This window comes from Python bivittatus, unplaced genomic scaffold (assembly GCF_059951505.1).
Source record: "Python bivittatus isolate LINGU-HERP-01145 unplaced genomic scaffold, Pbiv_v1 ctg000790_np1212, whole genome shotgun sequence".
Classification (NCBI taxonomy): Eukaryota; Metazoa; Chordata; class Lepidosauria; order Squamata; family Pythonidae; genus Python; species Python bivittatus.
The window spans coordinates 3,028,012-3,046,665 of NW_028277110.1; the positions used below are offsets into that span (position 1 = coordinate 3,028,012).

Sequence of the window (18,654 nt, forward strand, 5' to 3'; positions counted from 1 at the left end):
TGTGGAGAAAATTGGATAAATGATTTGTCTCAATTTCTTCAGAGGAAAGAGAAATTCCTAGAAACTTTCCAGGACAGGGCTGCACTTTAGGGCTGAAGGTAATACTGCTCTGAAAAAGCTCAACTGGAGAAGTCACAGCTGGAGAGTAATGGAAAGGCAGGCCATTTGCACAAAGCCCTCGGACACTTTGTCCCTAAAAAGGTGCAAGATCTCCATGCTCTGCCCATAAGAATTTTACAGAAATTCTCTTCTCCTTGGAAAGAATTGTCTAAGCCAAATTCTGTCATCCAACTGAACTGGCAAGAAAACGATGAAGGAGCATTTCTCTGCCCAGGCCAGAGGGAGGGACAGTGGTTCTACTGAAGAGCAGAAATAGCTAACTCTTCACACTCAAACCCTCTCCCAGATCAGCAACGCTTTTCTTTATTGTAGAGGCAAAAACCTTTGAGAAAACTGTATTCTCCCCTGGGTTTTGGGTCTAAGCATTATTATGCAATCTTCAAGGAGAGGGGCTGAAATGGAAGGGAAAAACCCTCTCTCCCTCCTTCTCCACTTTCCCTCTCCCTCTCTCTCTGGCACCCCCAATGCACACAATGATGCTTCATTCCTAAATCACTGTGTTTTTAATGGGAGGGATGGGGAGCTAATTTTGCTAGACTGGATGGATTTGATACTGGAAAATGGGGTGGACTGGGACTGGCTTAGACATAAACTGAGCTACTGTTGGAATGAATGCATGAAGTAGTGTCCATGGGGGGATCAAGGGGGAGCAGATGATGAAAGCAGAAATGCATTGACATGATGCAAGCTTTGCTGTTTTTGTACTTGCACTGTGATGCTCAAAGGGCAGAACTTGCATCGCAATGCTCTGACACAGTGTTTCTCAACCTTGGCAGCTGTAAGATGTGTGGACTTCAACTCCCATGGGGAGTTCTGGGAGTTGAAGTCCACACATCTCACAGCTGCCAAGGTTGAGAAACACTGGTCTAACACTTTCAGCTTTTTGATAGAAGTCTCAGATCCTGCAGATGCCCCTGGATGCATGTATGTGCAGGCATGCATTTGTCTTTTGAGAATGGAGGCCTATGGCTTGGTGGATTTCTGGATGCTATCATAGAAGCTTATTTGCTAACTGAGCTTCTTATATGGGCATTGCATCCTTCTGGCAAAGCCAGAGATTACTTGGCAGCATGAACCAGGTTGCCCTCAATCACCTTGCCTCTTTTCTTGAGTTTATGGAGAGAGTAAGGAAGATGACTGTGATGGAGATAGTCAGGCCAAAGGGGCTGAAACATGTTTACGTCCAGAGAAATGAGATAACATTCAGAAGTTATCTGAGCTGACGCCTCCCTAGTTCACTGGAGTATAAGAAGGGGAGAAGGTACACAGTATGGTCAGACTTCCAAGATCTTCTGTTCTTAGAGCCCGTCTCAATAAAGATAGTTTTAGCTTTCCTGTGGAGTTGACTTCCTGGTCTGGTCTACCTCATGGGGCTGAACCAAAGACAGACCACAAGACTCACTGCAGCCTGCTGTCTGTGCACTTACCATGATGTAGCAGCTGATTAAGCCTCCCCTTTTATGAACTTTCAGCAAGTCTGCAAAGAGTTTCGCCTGCTCGATGATATTGTAGTCATAATTGCCATCAGCCAGGTTGATGGATTCTGCCATGGCTCCCGTAAAGTCGACAATGGCCTCGGCTGTGCTGCCGTCATCCAGGGCTTCGTAACAGCCTGCCATCCTAGCGAGGACATGACACAGGTTTTCAGACACGCAAAGAACGAGATTTTGCTATATGTTTTCCTATCGCTACCTCTGACCTTCTTCGACTCTCCAAGTGTTCACGCGTAACAGAGGAGAAAATAAAGTGGGCGGGACTTCAGAAGGACATGAGGAAGCTTTAGGGCTACCTTCGTCGCCACTTTCTCTAACTTTGCAGGAATGAAAAGACCACGTGGGGTAGGATTCAGAGAATTCCACAATCATTTGGGTTCTGGGGTTTGCTTTCTATGTCACGGGCGATCTGTTGCCTTGGCAACTCTGACTGGCAATGTACTGCATCGCAGCAATGCTACGTCTGCTGGAATAGCTGTCTTCTGACATTTAGGCTGGCCTTCCTCACCTTGGTGCCTACAGATATGTTGGGATGGCAACCGCTAGAATTTCTGCAACCATGTATGATTGCAGGAGGCCACCCAGCTCATCACAGCTTCCCCTCAGGATCATTTTAAAAGCGATTGTGTGCCCTTTTTTGGCATGTATTCTAAATAGAAGAAACCCGGTCCTATTCTGGTTCAATTCTTCTGCATCTGTATCTCTCTTAGTCCCAGCTAAAAATGTCAGTCTTTTATTCGTCCTCACTGTATAGCAATGCTGATATTGGAGAAAGGCAGATTTGAGACTTGTGGGATCTACTTTATTTTTGATTAAAACCTCAAGATCCATCATCAAGATCCAGGAAAAAAGAACATGCACTTAGAATGGAAGCACAGCCTATTCTAGGACACATTTTGGGCCTATGAATTTGCCTTCAGTACCAGAACTGGAAAGACTGTACAATCCTTTCACTGATAAGTATGTTTCATTCAGCAAGTGAGTTGTTCTCCTTCCAAGTAGACATGTCTAGATTTGCACAGTGAAGGAAGATCCTGTAATAATGAATTCCCATGGAAATATAACACAATAGCAGAAAAGCTATTTGTTAACTTTGCCAGAAGTACTGACCCTCTTCTAATCCAGTAATCTTCTGCCACTTCTACAACACTACAGGTAGTTCTTGCTTAACAACCATTTGTTTAGTGACCGTTTGAAGTTGTGATGATGCTGAAAAAAAGTGACTTACGACTGGTCCTTGTACTGACGATGATTGCAGCATCCCAGGGTCACATAATCACCATTTGTGACCTTCCCAGCCGGCTTCCAGCAAGTAAAATCAATGGGGAACTGCATGATTCACTTAAAGATCACGTGATTCACTTAATGACCACAGTGATTTGCTTAATGACCACTGCAAAAAATGTTGCAAAATTGGGCATGCTCACATGATGCCTCGCTTAACGACTGCATTGCTTAATGATGAATTTTCTGGTCCCTATTGTAGTTGTCAAGCAAGGACTACCTGTATGCTCCTTATACTGGAATGGATCTGAAATAGGGAAGGGGTTGTATGAACACATTACAAGATTTTTCTAGAGGACAGCAGTCCCTAAGAATATTCCAATATTAAGAAGATCTTATTTGTGTGGCTGCTAGAACTGCAATTACACTATGTTAATCACCACATACTTCGCATAAGCTTTCTCCAGAAGTGCACTCCAGAATTCATTGCGGTCCTTAGAAGAGCAGTAAAGCAGTTTATTGTTGATAGTTGGCAACCGATCATCTATGACCACATCGATCCATTCTCCGAGGCACCAGAAACGGAAATGAAATATTCCAGCATATTTGTCTGGCCTTTTTTGGTCCCATTCCTGTTCCTTGATATTTGGGATCACCTACAGTGTGCAAAGAAACTGAAAATAAAGTACAGCAAACATAGGACAGAAAACATTCATTGAGGAGCCAGATCAATTTGCTTGTTTCAGGAAGGAAATCCATACATATAAGTGAAAATTGTAACTGATAATTGAATAGTAATGAAAGGGGATTAACATCCCTCTCGAATAAACCTATATTAAGGTTATTCATTAAAGGTAGAAATGGGTAAATTCTCCATATTCCTCCTTGGATTAACTACAAAACGATTCATAGTTTTCTGGGGGGGGAAATCAGAAAGACCTGGATTCTCCTGAATCAACTGGTGAAATTTGCAGGAATGGAACTGACCCATCACAAACACTTTTCAACTTACTCCACCCTTATGCAAACCATTCCTTTACTTAAACCAGCAGCAACAGCTGGGAAAGGTGCAACTTGTTGGGATGCAAAGGTTCTGGGGCATGCCTGAAGCCACCATCCCAAAGTGGTGTGACTTGGAATACCATGTTTAAATTTTAACCAAGGAGTGCATCATTCATGGTTCTGGAGGAATACCTTTTGCCAGAGATTCTTCTGAAGAGCTAGGCAAGAACAGGCAGCCACAAACCAGCAGTTTCCAAGTCTCCCTTGATGTAAATCGTGAGAACTGATTCCGTGTACAATCAGATGAGGATCTTCACAGAGCTCCTGTAAGAATAAAGCATACAAGCAAAATGATCTGGTGGATATCTCCTAGATTGTTAACCAATAGACTCCTTGATTTGGCTGAGATGAAAGCCAACAGGTTTTTCCTCCTCCTCCACCTCCTCCTCCTCCTCCTCTGTAAAGTTTTAAAAGAAAGAAATCTGGTACCCAAAGAATTAAGCAAAGATCCATCCAACAGGCACTCCCAGAACTGAGTTGAAAAGAATTCAGAAAATGGAAAAAAAAAAAATCTGAACAACTCCTTTCTGAAAAAGCTGATCTCAACTGTTCCCTCAGTCCACACAAACCCACCAGGACAAATTCACCCAGACAAGATGTGACAAGGCATTTGATGCCACGAGCTTCTAGATGAGAAGTTTGCTCAGCCTTTCCATAGAGTCTCAGAGCATGGGAAAAATAGACATTCCACTCTTGTCAAAAGACAATCAGGAAGGTGGGTTTCTCCTCTCAGGTGGGCTTTTGAGATGAAATTTCCTCCATGAGATGAAATTTCCTCCGGTATCTTTTTAGATATGCTGTTTTGATGATTTCTGATAAATGAAAGACAGACTGCTAGATGGTAGTGTTAATTCTGCTGCAAAATCTGATGAGAACCGAATGTCAAAATATTCTCGTCCATAGACAATTCATGGTCTACTTTTTCCCCACAATTCTTAGTAATGTAGAAAACATCTCACATCTACCTTGAAAATAGGAGAGGACGTTTTGTTTCCCCCAGCTCTACACTCTAGACAAGCTCTATTTTTCAACTGCCTTTCTTGGTGAGATGATTTTCCTTACCAAATCTGACTCAATCTTTCAAAACTCAAGTTCCAAAGTATGTTTATTTGTTTGGGAGTTGATCTTGAAAGCTAGCCCATTCATGAATCAAACATGCTCAACTTTTGACCAGTTCAGAGAAGCTGTGTATCTGACTCCCACCCTCTTGCCAGAAGAACAGAGCTGAGCCATCAATTCAAATGGGAACTCTTGTCTGGATCCTCTCACCACTTTGCGCCAGACAGTCCCAGAGGTCATCATGGTCAGCAGCTCAGGTTTAAGACTCACTGATGGACAGGGCAGAGCAAATAAAAACAGAACCAGAATTACGTCTCCTTTTTTCCCCTTTACAGTTGCATAAGATTTCATACTTACTGAAAAAAAGAGTACACTCAAAGCATTACAGTCTAAGAATTTGGCTGACATTCAAAATATTTGTAAGCTTACCTTCCTGGCAGATGTTGTAAAAATAAAGTTATGACCTGTATTTCTTTTTACTAGCTTTTTAAGGAACACTAGCCGCTACTGGAGGATTCAGAAGTATTCATCTGGGTTGCTGCCTGCCCATTATTTAGATCAAATTTTTATTTTTAAATTTTCCAAAATGACTAGGGGAAGAATTAAGGGCTTAAAATAAGGCAGGATTATCAGTCTTGGGCCCCCACAAGATCACACTGTCAAAATTCAGTGGCATGATTATCCATGCTTTTAAACAATTACAAGCTAAATAGCTGTGTTAAGCATATTTGACGTAAAGATCCAAAACTGTCAACACTTTGTACTTCTTAATATTTTGATCATTAGGAGCATTAGAAGGAGAAAGAGCAAGGAAGGAACTCCATCTTCGCTCCTTTCTCTGGTTCAGCTCATATTTTTGATTATGTGCTATCAAGTCAATGTCATATATAAGCATACAAAAGATACAACCAATCAGAAGAGCAAAGTAATCAAAAAATCAAAACAAAATAAGCAAAGGACAAAAAGGGGGTTTCATAATCACTCTGTTCCCAAGGCCAATAGTTTCCTGAATGACATAAAGGTGGGAACCACACAGATCTCTGGGAGAGATCCTTCCTTCCTTCCTTCCTTCCTTCCTTCCTTCCTTCCTTCCTTCCTTCCTTCCTTCCTTCCTTCCTTCCTTCCTTCCTTCCTTCCTTCCTTCCTTCCTTCCTTCCTTCCCTCCCTCCCTCCCTCCCCATCTCTTTTCCTTCCTTCCTTCTTTCCTCCCTTCCTTCTCCATCTCTTCTCCTTCCTCCCTCCCTCCCTCCTCTTCTTTCTCTTTCCCCTCCCTCCCTCCCTCCCTCCCTCCCCTCCCCTCCCTCCCTCCCTCCCTCCTTCCTTCCTTCCTTCCTTCCTTCCTTCCTTCCTTCCTTCCTTCCTTCCTTCCTTCCTCCCTCCCTCCCTCCCTCCCTCCCTCCCTCCCTGGTGCAGGCTTTCCATTGGTGTAACTTCCTTAATAAACATTACTTGTCCATTTGGACTTTAAGCATCTGCCTTTAGACTCTCTTGATCAGCATGGTCCTATTCGTGCACGTACATTCTGCAAAAGCCAGACCCACTTTTTGTCCTGGGGCATTCCAGGCAGAAGTATCCCAACGCTCTTCCTTTACAAAGCTCCCTCCCCCCCACAACTCTCCTAAATTAGATAGTGGACCATTGGGCTGTCATTTGCTTATTTAATTCAATACTGGCAATTCTCTATTTCAGACATAATAATTACTGCTTTTTTCCTTCTAAAGGTATTAATAAAAGACTCTGTAAGACTATCTCCCACCATAATGTTCATAATAAAGCAAATCATTGGCTTATTTCTAGAACAGAGGATAACCCATCTCTAGGAGATATCTTTCCATTCTTAAAATTTGTAAAAATCAACATGACAGCTGAATGAATCTTAGATCAGAAGAGAGGAGTAAAAAAGAATGCATTCACTTTGATGTGACTGACTTTTGTTTACAACAGAAGCAGTTTTATTAGAATCTTTAAGATGTTTGGAAATACAGTATATCTCTATTATTAGCTAAGAAAATGCACTACAATAAGTCATGGTTTTGGTTTAGGTTTGACTTAGCATGATATGAATCCAGCTGTGGTATATAAACCAAGGCTTATGATTAATTGTTATTTGTTAATCAAGTTTGTTCAAATTATGATTAAAGGAAACCATAATTTGGATTGATATGTGAATTCAGGCAATGTCTGTTTTTAGGGCAGTTTTGGGGGAAATGTGACTTTCTAATTCCTAGCTTTAGGATCTGAAGCAACATAAGGTGATAGAAACAGGAAAAGTTGAATTGGATTGACTAATAACCCAGGAAGGATGGAAGGTTATGGTTGGCTCCAATCCCTATGTCTGAAAGTAGAACTTGAAGTGCAGAAAACTTGCACATTTATTTTTAAAGGCAATGAAGTGGTCCAAAACCCACAAATGACTGTAACATACAAAAACATCCAGCTGTCCTGGCATTTTTCCAATTTATTCTTCTTCCAGGCTGTTTGCAACAGGAATTAATCAAAATCACTGCAAAATGTTAAAGGGCCAAATTCTAGAAGCTTTGTGCTTGTTTGATATTTCTCCATGTTGCAAAAACCAACATCAAGAATTAAGTAAATGTCTGATAGTAAGTATGAGAGCTGTTAGGCTCTTTGGGAACGTAAGCTTGGAAACAGTTTGAACAACAGCATCGTCCCCTCTCTTCTTAACATGAAATCCTTTAATTGACTGGTCTCAGAAAAGAAACAGCATAATCTGGCATCCTGAGATTATACTCTGCTCAGCTGGGTCCACATAGAAAACTGATGGACCCAAAGACCTCTCCAGGTATTTGAATAGTTTGCTAAGGTGAATTTATTATTTATATAAGGCAGTTTGCAATGGTCAAGGACACAAAAATAAACATTAAACATATGTCCGTAAACTGGTATGGATCTCTTCTGCAGCAGAGTTCATTCTGGCCAAGCATTCACATCTTTTCCTATGAGAATTCCTTGCAGATTCCTTGTTTAGCGACTGCCTCGTTTAGCAACTGTTTGCAGTTATGACAGTGATGAAAAAAAACTTTATGACCAATCCTCATATTTATTACCTTCACAGGTCTGTAAAACTGAAGCCAGATCACAAGCAGAGTCACGGTTTTGCTTAACAACCGCTTTGCTTAATGACCGAATTACCAGTCCCAATTGTGATTGCTAAATGAGGACTACCTGTCGAATATGTCTGATTGAATGAAACAAAAATAATAACTTTATCAATGTGCTAAACATTGGAGTGGATTTTTCTTTAGAGTCAATGCTTAAGTATTTGTGGTGGTTGACAGCAAAAATATCAATCGTGTTGTTTTTAAAGCTATACACAGGAAGGTTAGACTTACTGAACATGTGGCGCATAGAGATTTTTCAAACTTTCCTTCCCCAATCACAGAGTTAAAATCTCAAGTATGACAAATAAGCTTTTGGACAAAAACGTCCCACAATCACAGATGTGAGTGTGATCCAAAGTTATGGAATCCTCCATGCAGACTGGCTTGGTGTATTGAAACTGGTTTCCAGATACTCATCACAGCATTTGCCATCTGTCAACTTGGAGATCATGCTGTGCTCCTCACGGAGCAGTTGACACGGATGTCCTCATAATTTGCTTGCAGATAATGAAATCCTGGGACCCACTTGGACTGGAAATAAAAAGCAAAAACAAAATACCCACCCTACAAATTGCTTTGCTGTGAGTTTCAGAAGGAGAAGATGTAGAAAAGGGGCTCACAGTAGTTTTGCAAGGCATTCTCAGATGGTCTTGGCTCTAAGCCATTGTAAAAAAAAAAAAAAAAGGAGGACCTTTGAAAACTGGTAATTAAATCTGTTTGGTTTTATGTTGGTATTTATTTCATTTTTATGACTCTAGCAGACTTGAAGCAAGCTCTGGTTTCACTTAAATCTGTTCTAGTCTTTGTGGAGCTTTCAGAGTAAAAAGTCTTGCATCATTTCTTCTTGCTGGTTGTTCTCTCTTCCTTACGTCATTTCACGCCTCCTCTTACTAATCCACATGGAGATTGCCCAAGAGCCAAAAAGCAGTCAATGATGGAATTAGGCTTGGTTTGACCTATCTCCTTCTATATTCTGGGAGAGCTGGCAGCCCTGTGGCTGTCTAGTTGGGTCAGGGGGCAATGTTTTCTGAGCCAAGAGCCACAATCGGTGATTGAATGACGTGGGTCCCACATTCTAAGGATTAAAACGCTTTTAAAAAATCCACGCAATGATGGATCAAAATATTGTCCTAATACCAACGGTAAAAAAAATGGATTTTTTTCCTGTCCCCTGCATTCTTAATTGTTGGACATACAACTTAATTCTGGTCTCTGGGGAATCAGTTGTAAGTACCACCAGTTGTAGTTTTGCCAGAACATTTCTTTCTTCCAATTTTACCTGGTTGGACATTCAATCAGCCTTTTCTACATACTGCAACATCTGGGGGTGCTTGGAAGAAACTTGGTCATTAGATGGGTGACACAGATGTTGCTATCATTGATGGAGGGTAAATAGGAAACAGCATGAATGCCCCAGTTTTCCATTTCTCTGCATTCTTCCCCTTTTGAGCTGCTATTAAGGCTTTATTTGTTCATTACTTTGCTGTCCTGGTGAGACATTTCCAGGAGTGGGGTTAACTGAGATGTTTTTGTTGGCTGTTTATGTACCCTTCCCTCTCCCCTCCCCCCAATAGCCTCTTTGTCAAATGAAAGAAAAGGTCTTGTTGCAACAAACTCCAACTCCAACTTGTAAAGCTTGGTTTGGGGATCATCATAGCATTCAGCAGCTAATTAACTCAGAGATGGCATTGATTTTGAAATGGGTGCCACTCCAAAGGGTTGCATAATAAAAGGCTTTTCTGCACAAATAACTTTCCAGTTAGAAAAACAGCCTCTTGAGAAGGTTCCTGGTACAACTAGGCCTAGCATTAGACAGGAGAAGATGACAACAGGACAGTCTGTTGTGTTTGGCTGGTAGTGTAGGATCTACCTAGATGTCATATCTGTGACTGGTGACCATAATTTCATTCTCCTAAAGCCAACAGTGTTGTTTTCCTCATGTCTAGACTGGAATTCCTGCCCAGAAGGAAAGCTCAGTGCTTCATGTGCAAAAGATCCCAGGTTTGGGATCCAGCATCTCCAGGGAGGACTGGGAAAAATTCTTCTCTGAGCCATGACTAGTTGGCACAGATAATACTGACTTTGGCCACTCAGTAGCCTGACACAGTACAAGGTAGCTAATTAAAACATCCAGCTGCACATACACCAACTTTTATCCAGCCAGGACAATAATTCCTACTTTGTCTGTAATGTAACAAGAGTTTTCCAGCACTCAATGATTGAGCGTAAACATTTCTCTTTATCACAGTACACTAAATCCAAACTGAACACTCCAGTGATAAAGAACATTCTTCCTGTTACACTTTAATCTAGATAGGTTTTGCAACACTTCATGTTTAGCCTGTTCCCATAGCAGAAATTCCAGCCTATATCTTATATACCCCTTTACCCTTTCTTAGTTCAAGCCCTCTAACAATGCCCATTTGTCAGGGTTGAGCCCAGTATTCTGGTTCTGTTCCTGATTAAAGATTTATTTCTGTTTATGTAGCAGGGGGTGGGGGGGATGCTCTTCAGATGGTACTGCTTACACCGGCATGCACGATATTTCAAAGGTGAAAAGGGTTCAACGGAAATTAAATTTAAAGCCACGTTTTGAGCTTGAAACACTGATTTCAAGGGCCAAACAACCAATCTGAATGGGCTGTTTTGATTCTTCTGGAGCTGTTCTGAGCACAGAACAAAGCGTTTCCCTTTCAAAATGGCTATTTTGTGCGTGGGATACAGCAATCAAATTTTGGAATGATTGGTGCCTCTTGGGGATATCCTGCTCAATCATTTCTGGTTGTGCCCCTGGACATTTGTCCCAGAATTTTTCTATAAAAGTACCCCTGGCATCAAACTCACATGTTTAATATTGTGCTTAATGCAAAGCTTCAGCCCATTTCTCTTAGAACTGAAAATTCTGGAAATTCTTCCTGATTTTCAACAAGGACACATTTCACCCTTAGATACTCTAGCTCTGTGTTTGTGGGAGAAAGAATGAAAATAACATGGAAATCATTGAAACTAACACTATTTCAACTTTACTTACAAGACAACATCTTAATAGGTACTGAAATTATTAGGTATTGCTAGGAGGAAAAGACACTTTTCCCTCCTAATTAACATTTTCAGCAGAACCCAGAACTAACGAGATCCAAACCTCAACAGCCAGAATTCTGATTAGAAGTGGGGAATCTTGATTTTCCAGATGTAGAGCTGCAGCTTCCAGTAGCCCCAACTGGCATGGCCACTAGGAATTGTAAACAAGATTTAAAGGATCATAAATTGCTCATCCAGGATGCAGGATGCAAACGGCCTCTATAACAGCCAAAGTCTGCATTCTATTCTCACAAAATTGGCCAGATGTTGTTTACGGAACCTTTTGCAGAAATGATGCACATTAGGGTTTTCAACAACTTCATCCAACCATTGCTTTCCTTTTTTGTTAAAAACACTGATCTGCATATCTAGGAAGTTAAAATCTGGGGGATGATAAGCGGAGAACTGAGTGGCTGTTCTGAGTTCCAAAAGTCAGCATTAATGGCTCCACATCAAGTTGGAGAACAGCATCTAGTGGGTTTCACAGGGATCAGTCTTGGGGTTAGTTTTATTCAACATTTTTATTAATGACCTTGATGATGAAATCGATGGACTGCTTATCAAATGTATGGGTGAATCAAAATTCAGAGGCCTGGGTGACACTCAGAAAAACACAAAGATTGTGGTCCAATCTAAACATGTTGATCTACTGGGTTGAGAGGAACAAGATGCCCTTTAACAGAAGGAAATGTAAGGTATTACATTTGGGGGGAAAACATTGAATACACATAGAAGATGAGAGCCCGTTTGGTGTAGTGGTTAAGGCACCAGGCTAGAAACAGAGAGATGGTGAGTTCTAGTCCTACCTTAGGTATGGAGCCAGCTGGTTGACTTTGGGCCAGTGACTCTTTCTCAGCCCTAGGAAGGAGGCAAGGGCAAACCACTTCCAAAAAAGCTTGCCAAGAAAACCTCAGCGACTTGTTCAGGCAGTTGCCGGGAGTCAACCCTGGCTCGAAGGCACCAAAAAACCCAAAACCCAAAACAAAAAGACAAGCACATAGAAGATGAGGGATTCAATGCTTGGAAACACTGCATCTGGGAAGGGTGTGGATGCGATCATTGACAATAAACTGAACATGAGGCAGCGGTGTGAGGCAGCTGCTAGAAGTCTAATGCAGAGGATGCTCTCAGTGTTGTCCAAACTTGGCCACTTTAAGATGAGTGGACTTCAATTCCCAGAATTCCCCAGCCAGCATGGCTGGCTGGGGAATTCTGGGAGTTGAAGTCCATTCATCTTAAAGTGGCCAAATTTGGACAACACTGCATTAGAAGAAGCACTGCGTCAAAGAAGTGAAAGTCATCATTTCTCTCTACTCAGCACTGGTGAGGCGACACCTGGAGTGTTGTTTATGGTTCTGGGCACCCCATTTCCAGAAACATATTGACAAATTGGAGAGTGTTCAGAGGAGGGAATAGGGACGTGAAGATGTGCCCTATTGGGACAGGCTGGAAGAACTTGAGATGTTCAGGCTGAAGGAAAGAAGACTTAGAGGAGACGTAATAGTGTGTTCAGGTACATAAAGAGAAACTGCAGCTACCTAGATTTCATTTAAATATAAGAAAAAACTTCCTGATGGTAAGACCTGTACAACAGTGGATCAATCTACTTCTTATGGTTGTAGGTTCTCCATTTCTGAAGGCTTTTAAGAAGAAGCTGGACAGGGATGGTACAATTTGTTTTCCTGCATATTGCAGAAGGTTAGACTAAAAGATCCTTGTGGTACCTCCCAACTCTACAATCCTATGATTCCATGAGATGCATGGGGACCATCTCCCAGGATTTCTCTTCCACTTTTATCATAGGACAACCAACTCCATCTCTGCTGAGCAAAGTAACATGACAACAGAAATGGCAACATTCAGAAATCAGTGAGAGAATCTTACAAGGACCTTGAAGGCTCTGCTGCTGATGAAGAAAGGGGAATGCCATTCTCTAGCAAGGATATTTCAGATTGAGATTTGAGTGTGAAAATATGAAATTAGACTGGTGAAAGAAATTAATTTCTGCACACTTGGGGCTTCAGCAGAAGCAACATTTTCCCAATATATTGCAGGTTAAATCCTGTAGATGCTTCACACGATATTTCCATTTCTCTTCTTTCCAAGAATATGATCAAGTGATTGTATAGGAAGGATGGACACCCACTGGCCTGTCAGATACTGGTGTATTCCCTCTTCTATGAATTTTAGGTAGCATGCCCATGGTAAAGGATGATGGGATTCAATAAGCCCTAGAAGGTTGCAGTTCCCCTTCCTGTGGCTTTATAGAGTCTTTCTTAGCTTTGGAGAACTTTTGGGAAAGACCTACTTTAGTTTTTCCATAAAGTCTCAGAAAGAGAAAGATAATTCTGAATCAAGACAGACGGATTTTGCACATAGCCGAATAAAGGTTGTTGCTCAACAGCAAGCCTGCTGCAGGAAGCCAACACATTAATTTTGTTTTTTGAAACAACAATTAATTATTCTTTATTGGAGATAAGAACTGAATGAATTATGAACATCCCCCAGATACTAAGTCTTTTGGAAGAGACTGTCATAAGCTGATGGAGATTAACTAAGGGAGACATATGTTTTTCTTTGGTGGTTTGGGTAGACTCTCTTCATATGTCATAAAACTGGCCACCCAGACCTTGTTTAGCTGGGTCCAAGAGGAACAGACAGAGACAAAATATCCCTAGGATAAGACAAAGTAATCAAACATTCTTCAGAGGAGTTTTAGCTTCCAACTTACAATTATGCTGGATCTTTTCATATCACTGAAGTTAGGAAACATAGCCCAACAATTAATAGGGGCTTAATGTTGTTTCTAAAGGATGTTGATGGGTCATTTTGAAATCTGTAACATTTTTGTAAAGTGTTTTGTGGTTTTTCAGTGATAAGCAGTATATGTATTTGTTTTCATCATCCTTAGTAACGCTGATGATGAGGTTGGCATAGGAGCCCTGAATATGTATCTCCCCCACCCGTTCCAAATTAATCTGTTGTAGAAATCAGAAGTATGCAACTTTTTCCCAACCAAGTAAAACCAAAAAGTAGTGGATGGGCTTGAGACAAAAAACTAAAATGTGATTTTATTTACATTTAAGTGTAAATACTGACATTTATTTAATTACATAAATTTAAATCAAATGTGCTGACATATTGTATTTAATATTGATTTAAATTTCATTAAAATACAGTTAATATGATCAGTCTTCAGTCCTGTATTTAATGATGCTTTGCTTTGATCACATCAGTTTTTAGGAATGTTTGAAAGATTCCATCGGAGTCACCTGTGGCTTTGTTAGGCTTTATCTTACAAGTCATCTGATTTATTTATGAATTTGCATTCTCCCTTTCCTTCTAGAAACTCAAGAGACATAAATGCTTTCTTTATCCCCTTCTTATTTTAGTCCCCCAATTATACATGTTAAATGAGATTCTGTTGGCTGCACTGGGTAAAAAAAAAAAAATCAAATAAGCAAACAAATAGATTTACAAATCTCTGCTGCTATTTTAGGTAGTCAATAAGCAATGATGGAGAGTTTAGCATATTCCCTCAAGGTTTAGGGTTTGGTACACACTGATGGCCAATAGGGAACCCTGGTTTCAATTTAGATAATGATTCTGGCTTGCTTGAGTGTAATAAATTACAATCTCAGGTTTGGATCCTGCGTGTATAGATAAAGTGATATCTACATCTACATCTGTACATAACATCAGAAAAGAAAGATGTGAAAATTTCTTTGAGATCTCTTTCTCCTCCATAAGATGTACATCTGTGCTAAAAAAAATTCAGTTATGTGATGGTTAGTTTTTTTTAAAAGAACAGTGCTTCTAGACCAGACACGTAACTGAAAACAGAAAAATATTTTTCTTGCTCCAGAAACCAGTTTACCCATGTGAAATTTACATGATTGGGTTAATCAGCTAATGATTTAAACCTCATGTGATTAATCAATAGAAATGTCTTTAAATCGGGCAGCAGATCTTGTAGTAACTGTAAATAATAATAATAATAATAATGATGATGATGATGATGTATATAAATGCAAAGAGACAGTAGCTAGATCAATTACAGTGCATTTTCAAAATTCTTTACATCCAACTTGAAATATCCTGAATACTGTTTTCTGATATATTTTCCCCCACTCTAAGGAATAAAAATAGGCAAATCAGTTTTGGCTTCTTGCTTTTCTAATCTCAAGTTTATTCAACCCTATTCTTAAATCACTTTGAGAATTCTTTTTAAGAAAGCTATAGACAATTTTGGCGTCTTTACAATTTCCAAAATGTTTGTGACAATTATTTTTGCAAACCTATACATTCTCTTAGTAACGCCTCTTAGAATATATATTTTTAACAAAGAAACATCAGCCCCTTCAGAGAAGCATACATTTCTAAGGTTAATTGAGTTTTGGTTTGCATTTAATTTCGGAACTGGGAAATTAAGTAAATTCACATTAAAATACAAAGTTGGAAAAGTTGGCCTCCAAAAAGATCAGTGTCTTTGTTCATCTCTTAATAAACATCCCTTAGAATTTGAATTAATATTTCTATCATAATATGTAGTCAACTTTCCCCTTCCAAATGAGACAGAGCAGCTAATGTTAGTTTAAGAAACAGAAAAACGATAGCTTAATAGTAGAATATGAAAATTCAAAAGAATCTACATTAGCACTAAAACATGAAAAAAAACTAATGTCTAACAGAGCGATTGACTACAGAAAAATCAAAGGTTTAACAAAAGAGAAAAAGAAGCTATTCAAATGATAACAGGACCATAGAGATAAGCCAAATGCCCGTGATAGGGAATTCCACATTTAGCATTAACTAGAAGCACAATATTCTTTGACCTAGAGTCAGCCTGAACTTCCCCCAAGTTTTAGAGAGATCCTTTTAGAAATGCCATCAAAGATCTCCCATTCTCTGCAAGATATCTCACATTCAACTTAATAAATAAATGAGTAAATAAATGTGCACACAAGCAACCAGCTTTTGCACATCATGAGTAAGTTTCAATCATGATTCCAGAAGAGAAGTGGGAATTAAACTCTCATGAGCCCAAAGCAGAGGGAGCAAAATTTACAATAATTTCTCTTGGAACTTCTTGAGCTTGTCCCATTTGCTGAGGAAGATGAAGCTTACGCTGTGAAACTTAGTACTTCGTTGCAAATCCATCATCTTCAGGACATGTTGCTAGTACTGTCCTATTTAAGGGTGCAACGTATCCTTTGGTATTAATGGGTGCCATGACACCATGCTCTGCTCAATGGCATTGGGCTCGAACACAGCATTATCTAAGGATCAAAGGATCATGTGGGATGAGGTTAGTCATTGAGATGACTGTACTAATGATTGGTTTCAGTCCTGCTGGACCTTTCCCCCTGTGTGCTGACCATTTCTGAAAGCTGGGGTCATGCCTCTTGCTATGAAGATGTCAGACATGGAGAATATCCACCACAGCCAGAAATTAATGGGCGTCTCTCGCCTAACTCCATTATGGTTCCATAAGAACAGTGTGACATCTAGCCCTGTTCTTGGGGATTCTGTGGACATACCCAATTCATGCTGTTTTCTCAAGAGCAGTACAGAAGTGATTAGCTATAGTTTTTTTCAACTTCCCTGTTGAATTTCATGGCTAGTTGGTATTGTATTGTAACAGAATCTTGAAAGCCTAACAAAACCATTTCCTAGCTCAACCTATACCTAGCATAATTAAGGAGGAGTTACTCTGAGTATCTTTTTCATGCTTCCCACCATACCCCCTCCAGGCTGTGATGCCTCTTTTGCAATAGTGCTGTTTCCTTTCCTGTTTTCCTATCTATCTATCTATCTATCTATCTATCTATCTATCTATCTATCTATCCATCCATCCATCCATCCATCCATCCATCCATCCATCCATCCATCCGGCCACCCATCTATCCAAGAAACTCTGGGTGACAAACAATCAAGGCTCAGTAAAATCACAAAACCACTAATCACATACTGCCACAGCAAGACCCCCCCCCCCACAAAAAAATCTAACTTATACCCTGGGCTTTGTGGCAGCCTGACCCTGCTTAGCTCCCCAGTGCAGACAAAGTTGGCCACCTCCTCAGACTTAGCTTATGTGAATGTGTTTTCATGTTCCATATTAGAATAGGACATTCTAATCAGGCAACATGCAGCAATTCAAAATCAATGCAGCCCCAAGGGCAAAACTGGTAAAGCCAGAACATTAGATCCTGCAGAGATAGGGCAAGGGAGCGTGCCAATTCTGCAATTAAATTCGTATGGCTTTTGTTTGCTTTTGCTGCCTTTAGTATGACTGTCTCTCTGTGTCTCCCTGTATAATGTCAATCTGATTGCATTACAACTGCATATTTATGGCACACTGCTGCCATTGGGAGATGCAGTTTCCATGGCAACGGATCCTTAACCTTCTGCCTTTGTATGCCACATGCACCTCTGAATGATGTCAGTGTTTTTTGTCTTCCCTTAGCCACCCCAGCCGGGAAGGCATTTAACACTTTCGGTTCAGCAATAAGAACTCCATAGATGTGTTTCAGGATATGGAAGAAACATTGAAAATAACAATTTGCAACAGAAAAGCTCATTTGAGATCAGCTGACAAGACCTGTGCAGTGGCTCTGATCTTTAATTGTGTCATATGGAGAAGATTGGTTCTTCTCCAGCCTGATGCCCTCCAAGTGTGGAACTTCAACTCATATTCTCCCCCAGCAGCTCTGAATAATCCTTACTCACTCTGGGAGAGGTTAATTCATTCACCCGAAGTGGTTTGCAAGCTTTCTGTATAGTAATGGCAGCTGGCAATGAGCTCCTTGATGATCTCTGAAGATAGATGATCTCTAAGGTGGTTGGAAGACAATCCTGGGCCAGAGCGTCCATGGAGGGGATGGGGTCAAAATGTCATGATGGCACCTGTGATAGAAGCCTTGCCCTTTTTTGATGGTCATAGAGATGGAATCTGAGGTTTTCAGTTTGGCTTTATGTAATAATTATATGGGCCAGGGAGATGGTTTTGAAAGTTTCCTTTGATTATTAAGAAAAATCAGCAAACCAATAACTGAGAAGCAATTTTCCTCTGGGAATTTAGTCTCATTTAACACTACTACTGTTTTTGTGGGGGTGGCGTGGTCAAGAATGATTGCCAGCACAGATTTGCATCAAATTCACTCTAGCTAATGTATATGGATAGAAAACAATTTAAAAATAATGCCCAGTATTTATTGGGAGCTGATGCTGGGAGAGGCGAAAGGAAAGAGAAGAAGAGGATGACCAGCAGCAGGATAGATAGACTCAGTTATAGTGGTGATAGGGGCACTGTTGGAAGACCTGAAAGGCAGGTCTTTTAGGGACAGATCGTCATGGAGAAAATCTATGTAGTTGCTAAGAGTTGACACCAACTTGATGGCACGTACTCAATTTACTGGGACAGGGGTGGAGGACTGTAAGCAGAGGTGTTACAGAAGCATTGAGGCAGCATAGAGCATAGATGAAATCCAGGC

At 40.5% G+C, this 18,654-nt stretch overlaps 1 protein-coding gene across 2 annotated transcripts in view; it reads right to left on the minus strand.

Annotated features, from left to right (window-relative positions):
* CAPN6 (calpain 6) overlaps positions 1 to 18,654 on the minus strand; it is a 58,118-nt gene that overhangs the window by 23,818 nt on the left and 15,646 nt on the right. For both annotated transcript variants that reach the window (XM_088129208.1, XM_088129207.1), the window contains exons 3-5: positions 4,032 to 4,163; positions 3,285 to 3,493; positions 1,548 to 1,740 (exon numbers count right to left, since the gene is read on the minus strand). In XM_088129208.1, coding sequence (XP_087985334.1) covers positions 1,548 to 1,740; positions 3,285 to 3,493; positions 4,032 to 4,163 — 534 coding nt within the window. The remainder of the gene's footprint in view (positions 1 to 1,547; positions 1,741 to 3,284; positions 3,494 to 4,031; positions 4,164 to 18,654) is intronic.